This window comes from Calidris pugnax, unplaced genomic scaffold (genome assembly GCF_001431845.1).
Source record: "Calidris pugnax isolate Ruff unplaced genomic scaffold, ASM143184v1 scaffold15, whole genome shotgun sequence".
Lineage (NCBI taxonomy): Eukaryota > Metazoa > Chordata > Aves > Charadriiformes > Scolopacidae > Calidris > Calidris pugnax.
The window spans coordinates 621,832-630,221 of NW_015090774.1; the positions used below are offsets into that span (position 1 = coordinate 621,832).

Genomic DNA, 8,390 nt, shown 5'->3' on the forward strand with positions numbered 1-8,390 from the left:
CGGGGCGGCGGGCCCGGCCGACGAGCAGGTGGCCGTTAGCGGGCGCGCGCGGGGCGGGGGTGTGAGGAGGAGGTGGTGGTGGTAGCCGCCGCCGCTCCTGAGGGGGCCGAGGCTGCCGTTGGGCCCCAGGCCTGCCGGGGGATGGCGGGCAGCGGCGGCAGTGGCCTCAGGCACCCGCGGGCCGGGGGCGAGCTCCGAGGGCCGTAGGCCTGAATGGGGGAGGATGCCTTGTGGTGGTGCCGGCCCTCTGCCTCCGTGCACCACGTCTCGGTTTGCTCCGCGGCTGTGAGGAAAGGCCCTGGGCCCCTCGTTATCCGACGCGGGGCTTCTTCCCGGTACCCGGGGCTTCTCCCGGGGGGACCGCTGCCTCTCAGGGGTGCTGGGAACAGCAGCCGCCCCGGCCTCCGCGTCGGCTCAGGGTGCCTGCGGCTCTGAACCAGCACCCGTCGTAAAGTACCTAGTGGTGGCCCAGTTAAGAGGTGAAATACCTGCCTCGTTGTACTGTCCTAACAGGAGAAAAGAAATCTTATTTGTTTGGTTGGGGTTTTTTTAATTATTATTCTTTAAAACAGGGAGGGGAATGATTCCTACCCGTTCTTGGAGCCTTGTGTGGGTTTGAGGTACTTGAGGTTACCACTTTAGTGGTGTGCATGCTTGAAGGCATCATTCCCTAGCCTGCTTCAATTCATGTTACATCCTTTTTTAAAACAACATTTAGGCTACTTTTAAAATGCTGTGCTGTAAACTGCACCAGTTTCGATGCTGAATAGCTGAGCAGTTCAGGTAGTAGAGACTTGGAGGATTTTTATTATGTCATTAAACCATATATGACAAAACAGTATCCATACCTCCAAAGGTCTGTAAAACACATGGGTTTGTTACATGCAGGTTGCAGTGTGATTGGAAACGATCTTTTTAAAAAGATAATGTGGAACTTAGATTAAACTTTGTGGTTGCTTAGTCCTTAGCTTGATTAACTAATAAAAGTGCTTCTTTCAGTTATGTTGACTCATTAATATCAAAGTAGTGGTTTGCTATTTCATACATGTTTAGCACATGCCTCTGATAATGCACTTTTGTGGCATTGTCAGAAACAGATGTTCTAATCAACATATATATATGTTGATTTAGGTAACAAGCATAACTTAATGGTCTTAATCACCGTTCCTCAGTTAACACTCCAGCTTTGTAAAATCATAGAATGGTCAGAGTTGGAAGGAACCTTAAAGAATACCTAGTTCCAACCCCCCTGCCATGGGCAGGGACACCTCCCACTAGAGCAGGTTCCTCAGACCCCCATCCAGTCTGGCCTTGAACACCTCCAGGGATGGGGCATCCATGGCTTCCCTGGGTAACTTGTCAAATGCCTCACCACCCGCAGAGTAAAGAATTTATTTCTAGTATCTAATCTAAATCCCCACTTCTTTCAGTTTAAAACCATTATGCCTCATTGTATTGCTACAGTCCCTGGTAAACTTTCCCTCCCTACCTTTTCTGTGGGCCCATTTTAAGTCCTGAAAGACTGGTATGCCTCCCTGAAAACTTCTCTTCTCCCCAACTCTCTAAGCTTGTCTTTGTAGGAGAGGTGCTCTAGCCCTCTAATCATCTTTGTGGCCCTCCTCTGGACTTGCTCCAGCAGGTCTGTGCCCTTCTAGAACTGATAGGAAGCAACTAAATAAACTTTGTTCTGTTTTTTTTTTTAATCTGCAGTGTGAAAAAAATGGAGATGTCAAGAAGAGACGGTCAAATCAGGCAGATATCCCTGATAATCTTCGTGAAGAAGCAGAAACGTGCTATCGGCTTAGACTGCCTGAAGACTTCTACCAGTTTTGGAAGTTTTGTGAGGAACTAGATCCTGAGAAGCCAAGTGGTGGGTTTTAAAATATTTTTTTTGTCTTTTCTAACCTTCACTTTCAAAAATATCCCGAAGGCAGGCAAACTGGAGGTGGTCAGATGCATTCTAATGCTGCTTCTGTTTTCAGTTAAAATGCCAGATATTTACGTGAGTGTCAACAAGAATACTGGAGATAATTACAAAGATGTTGGTACACTTCAGGCTTTCTAAAATAGAATTAAATCATGTAACACAAAAGGACTAAATGTTGTCTAAATCTGCTCATCTTGCAAGTATACATTTAAAATGTTTAGCATGGAACTGATGTTTCCTCATATCAATCCAGGTTTCAGCTTTCTCAAATTTATTATATAATAGAATATGGGATCCTGAGGCGCTCCAGAAATGACGGTTTCTTTTAGAATCATAGAATGGTTTGGGTTGGAAGGGACCTTTAAAGGTCATTTAGTCCACTCCCTGCAATCAGCAGGGACGTCTTCAATGAGATCAGATTGCTCAAAGCCCAGCCTAACCTGACCTTGAATGGTTCCAGGGATGGAGCATTTACCACTCTCTGGGCAACCTGTTCCAGTGTTTCACCATTTTTGTATAAAAAAAACCCAACCAACAAAAAAAAAACCAAAACACCAAAACCAAAAACCCAAACCCCTCTTCCTTATAGCTAGTCTGAATCTACCCTCTGTTAGTTTAAAATGATTACCCCTCATCCTATTGCTACAGGCCCTGCTAAAGTGTCGCTCCCTGGCTTTTCTGTAGGGCCCTTTTAAGTACTGAAAGACTGCTATGTCTCCCCGGAGCCTTTTCTTTTCCAGGGTGAACCCAACTGTCTAGGTCACTGATAAAGATACTGAACAGTATCAGTCCCAATACAGACCGCTGAAGGCCAGTGCTTTTCTCCATGTGGACATTGAGCTGTTGACATCTACCTCTTATGAGAGGTGTAATAACCTAACTCTTGAATGAAATCTGTCTGAATAAAACAATGTCTCAGCTTTCCTTGTCTGGTAAACAGTGTTTGACTGTTTGGATTTATGGAAGATTTTGATACCAAGTGATAAAGGAGCTTTTTGGTTTAGATATGCACCCACCAGAAAGTAAACCGGTTCATGCTTTGCTTTACAGATGCACTTGTGTCAAGTGTTGGACTTCGGCTGGTTGGACCATATGATATTCTTGCTGGAAAACATAAAAAAGCAAAATCAACAGATCTGAACTTCAGTCTTCACTGGAGATTCTTCTATGATCCCCCAGAATTCCAGACTATACTTGTTGGGGATAGCAAAACACAGTATCACATGGGATATTTCAGGTATATGTTTAATATATGCTCTTGCTGGACTATAATTATGTGTGGCTTTTTCCTCTTCTGTGATAAGATATTAACATATGGGTTGATATATTTTATTTAAAAAGATCACAGAGTCTTCATGGTTGGAAGGGACCTTTGAGATCGAGTCCAACCATACACACATAAAAAACCAAACCCAGCTCAACAACCTTGGGCACTAGAGCATGCCCTGAAGTGTCACGGTTACACGTTTCTGAAATACCTCCAGGGATGGTGACGCCACCACCTCCCTGGGCAGGCTGTTCTAGTGCCTGACCACCCTCCCATAAAGTAATTCTTCCTAATATCTAATAAAAAATACTGGAGTTGAAGACTAGATTTAATTATTTATTGAACTACCTCTCCCAACCCTGCAGAGCACCTTCACTTAATAATCTTTAACTTTTGTCATGATACTGAGAAGAAAAAGTCAAGCCTTACGAAGTAAGGGGAACATGTATTCTCTCTGCATGTATTGATACAAGCTCTTTTTAAAGCTTTGCTGTAACATTTTAGAGCTTTAGATCTAAGGGCATTTCATGTTAGGTTTCTGAAGGAGGTGACAGCATGGTGAGAAGGCAGATTAATTTTACTTTTAAATAGGAGAAATGGACACAGCTTGACTATTTCTGTGTACTTTTTCATAAACAGGGATGTGCCAGATGAGCTTCCAGTGTGGGTTGGTGCAAATGAAGCCAAGAAGGGCTGTGTGATTTCTCAAGTTGGTGATAACGTCTTTGCCGCAGTCAAGTAAGGGTCATATTTACTTTTATTCATGAAAAGTAGAGTGGAAGAGAAAGTATTAATTGGGACGTGGGATGTGGGAAAGTGGAGCTAACTTACTATGTAAGGGTTTTTTGAGAAAGAAAGATACTTATTTTCTGCTCCTGCGAGCAAATTGTAAGGTACTCTCAAAAGCCTTAACAGAATTCTTGACACTGTTTTCCTTCCACAAGTACAATAGATAAGTGTTAATTATCTCATTCTTTAAATATATTGGCAGGGATAGGCTCCTATAGGGGGAAAAAATGCACACTGGGTGTGTTATTCTTAAGTATTTTAAGTAAAGAAAGAGCATCTCAAACAGTGCTAAAGGAAATCTGATTATCATATTACATGAGTAGCATTTAGCTCTTGTATACATAGAAATACACTATTTTCGTATGTAATGAATAACTACAAGAACTACCATTTCTGACCTGGGGCAGGATAACATTTGGATATGTAATTCAGCACGATTCATGAAGCTTTACATGGTCCTGCATCATGAATGTAAACAACAGATTTCATGACCTGTCTTAAAAATGGAAGGCTCTCTAAGGACAGACGTGTCAGAAAGCGAAAGCTTACTGATGAACAGCTTCTGCAAAAGAACCCTTGTGCAGTGCAGAGTTAAATGAGGACACTTGTTTTGAAAGCACCGTGATGAAACTCATAAATATGTATTTATGTGCATGACTTGGATGACAAATAGTGTATAAATATGGCACTGAAGCAGCAAACCAAATTCTTAAGATAGAAAGATGAACAGCTATTGAGTCCAGGAGAATCTTCAGCACCTGCAGATTGCATAAACTTTATTGTAATGCAAATACAGATAGGAAATGCCAAAGTACTGTCTCTGCCAAACTCTTTTTCTTGTTGTTAAGAGGCTTGTGTTCCCAAGTCTACATGTATAAATAGACCCATGACTGCTAATCTTCATTATAAGATTTGGAGGTTTAGTGATTAGAAGGCTATTTGTTTGTTTTCTGTTAAGCTCTGTTAAGACCTGTTTCTTCTGTTTGCAGATTATTTTTGTCAAAAAAACTAAAGGAAGTCACCGATAAAAAGAAAAATGCTCTTTTGAAAGACATAGATGAAAAACTAACAAGAACAGCAAAAGAACTGGGTTACTCTCTGGAACAAAAAACCACGAAGATGAAACAGAGAGATAAGAAAGTATGACTTTCCTGATCACTGGAGAGAACTAAGTTCTGTTAAACTTTTTTCATTTACTTACCTGTTTCTTTTATTTTTTTTTATTTTTCCTCCCTCTAGTCAATAAGGTTGTTTCACTTAGGAATTTTCAGAGCTAATCAGCTCTCTCTATGAAACTTTTGGAGAGGGAAGATTAATATAAGCGTGTTCTGAATAATAGGATTAAATCAAAACACTTTACTCTTGTAAATCATAGCCTGGCATTCAATTAAAGAAAAAAAAAAAAGCCAGTATGGAGATAATCTATAAACTAAAACAAATGGGGAGCAGGGAGAAGACTGCTTCAAAGTGAAGATTGATGTAAACAGTTGGGTTGGATCTATTTGAAACAGGACCATTAAGGATGATATGGATTAGTAATAGAGGCTTCTTGCATACCTCTTGGAAATAATTATGGTAGGTGGTGACTAAACAAATGTGGTACTGTGTTACACAAGTGAATACAAGGATTCTTAGATTGCAGAACTTCACTGAAATGGGAGTTTCCAATTACTGTAAGCTTCAATACTTAAAAGTAACTGCTTATATAATTTGAAACTAAGTTGATGTCCTGGGGCCTGGACACTATATTAGGTTTGACCACCAGCAGTCAGGTGTTAAAGTTTAGTGAGATGAGTGGCTTTATGTCACAGTATTGACTTACGGTGCTATATTCAGTTTCCTGTCTCTTTATTTAGGTGGTGACCAAAGCATTTCACGGAGCAGGCCTGGTAGTTCCTGTAGACAAAAATGATGTTGGATACAGAGAACTTCCTGAAACAAATGGTAAGTATCTCCTGTACTATATTCTTCTGTTTTAAGTTAAACAACCTTCAGTTGCACAGCTACACTGCAAAAACCAAACTGCATTCCTGTTTCCTACTTGAAGAATACGAGCAGTGGAAGTAAAAGGCAGAAGTCTTAACCACCACACTTGAGCTTCAAGTATTTTCTTTAAATGAACCAGTTAAGAATCAAATGAAACATGCTGAATTTGAAATAATTCCTGAAGTAGTTTAGATGACTTTCTCTTTTGTATTGGCACAGCTGTGCAGAAGTAGATCCATAAAACTGATCTACATCAGGGCTTTGTGGGTTTGTTTTTAATGCCCCCTCTTCTCCCACTGTTGTTCTAACCAGAGTCAGTTCCCCGATGCCTGTTCACCCCACAAATGCCTGTCTGCTGGGGGAACTGGGACAGATGGGCAGGGGGCAGGAATGAGCAGCAAAGGAAAGGGGGAGGTTTTTTTACCAGCAGCTCAGGTGTGCCCACTTAATAATCATCTATGAGTGACATACAGGTGTGTTTTTGCCACAGAGTACTTCTGTGCAGTATTAAATTTCTTTATTTCAACATCTAAATACTTTTGGGTTTTTTGCAGCTAATCTTAAAAAAATCTGCAAGGCCATTGTTGATGCTCCTACTGATGAGGAGAGACTGAAGGCCTTTGCACCCCTTCAAGAAATGCTGACCTTTGTTCAGTTTGCTAATGATGAGTGTGACTATGGAATGGGCTATGAGCTGGGTATGGACCTGTTCTGCTATGGATCACATGTGAGTACAACAATCGTACTTCTCAAAACTATGCCCTAATTTATTCATGGACCAGGACTTGTACTGTGTTGTAGATCTTAATTCCCAACTCAATCGCATAATTATCCCTAGGAATTCTGAAAGCCTGTAAGGATATTCTTAATTGTGAAGACTGTTTAAAAAGTTACATTTATGACACCATTCTGTGTTGAATTTAAAATTGCTTGTTTGAAAGCACAGTCCTGCAATCCAGAAGCATTTAAGCAGCATTTAACTGTTGGGGTTTGAGGCACATGAGACAGTGGGTTGTCACTAGACTCCTAAAAAATGCAGGATGTTTGATCCAGATACACTGAACAGCTGTAGCCGCCTACCCCCAGCTACTTGCCTGGGCACGACTGTTCATGTTCGACTGGATCAAGAACAGGCTGGTGTCTGTAGTAACTCCAGCTGGAAAACTGGGAACCTGGGTCAGTTGCCCGCCTACACTGCCTGTGTGGCTGCGTAAAAGACCTCCCACCCAGTATCTCTTTCTGGTTCTTTGTTAAGAAAGAGTATCGTAAATAAGCTGATTGATTTACTAGCACTTAGGCAAAATCTTTGTGTGATTAAGAGCCCCGTTGATGAAAAGGCTGGGAAATAACACACTAAGAATTTTTGGCATCAATGTAATATGAATGGATGGTCATAGAAACACCCATGCAAAATGGCTTCTTGTAGTGAAGAGAGTGTTGGCTAAGGAGTGCTCCAAGCATCATGTAGAAAGATTAAAAATCTTACTAAATGTAGGCCTAGGAAAGTTGTGCTAAACACTGGTTAAAATATTTAACCACTGAAACAAAGGAAAACTCGCTGCTCTGTCCACACACTTACATTGCTTATGTGTTTCTTAGATTTCCTGCCCTGCTCTCCTAAGTTCTGTACAGCATCTGAGAATGTGTTGTATTTTCCTCTGGTAACCTGCTTTTTTAGGACCCTTCTTTCAGTGATTCTGTTGCTTGGGCTGCTCAGTCCTGGCCGGGCAGTGAAGGGAGGGGTTTGTTGTGCTTCCTGCATGTGAGACAAACCTCTGTCAGACCCCTGTGGTGGCAGATTGGGTCTTCTGTAATACTGTGACATGTCCTGGTGCCGGGGTTTGGTAGTGATTTGAAACGGTGGTAACTTTGCAGCCGTTTTCTAAAAATAGAAACCTTACTTCATTCTCTAGCTTAGTAAATAGAAGGGACAAACAGTGGCTTCACCCCAGCGTGGTGGCTGGTCTGTAGATGCTCGGGGCTGCTCTCCCGTTCCGACAGGAGCCCGGCTGTCCCCTGGCCTGCAGGGACCGAGGCGAGACGGGCCCGGGAGATGGAGTTAACAGCCCCCCTCTCTGTGTCTGTCTCCCCGCAGTACTTCCACAAGACGGTGGGCCAGCTCCTGCCCCTGGCCTACACGCTGCTGCGGAGGGGCCTCTTCGCCGACATCATCCAGTCCCACCTGGCCAGCCGCCGCCAGGACCCGCTGGACCTGCTGGCGCCCTGAGCCGCCACCGGGGACCCTCCCCGCGGCTGGGGGGGGCGGGGGGGAACCGCCTCCCTCCCGCGTGGGGCTTTTCTTCTTGTTTTTGTGTGTTTGTGCGTGTTTTTTGTATTCCTGCCTCAGTAAAGCTTTTCTAAGGAGGGCGGCGCCTCACCATGCTGGGGGGGGCGGGTGCGCATGCGCGGGCACGGCGGGAA

The 8,390-nt window shown here is 43.0% G+C and overlaps 1 protein-coding gene across 1 annotated transcript; it reads left to right on the plus strand.

Moving 5' to 3' along the window:
* Position 1: 1 nt before the first annotated feature.
* LOC106888607 (chromosome unknown open reading frame, human C4orf27) lies at positions 2-8,317 on the plus strand (the record flags this gene model as incomplete). Its single annotated transcript, XM_014942953.1, has 8 exons — positions 2-28; positions 1,711-1,870; positions 2,978-3,164; positions 3,834-3,932; positions 4,973-5,123; positions 5,840-5,927; positions 6,524-6,696; positions 8,065-8,317. Coding segments are annotated over 8 exons (1,017 nt in total), but the record flags the coding sequence as incomplete, so codon positions are not given.
* Positions 8,318-8,390: the final 73 nt, after the last annotated feature.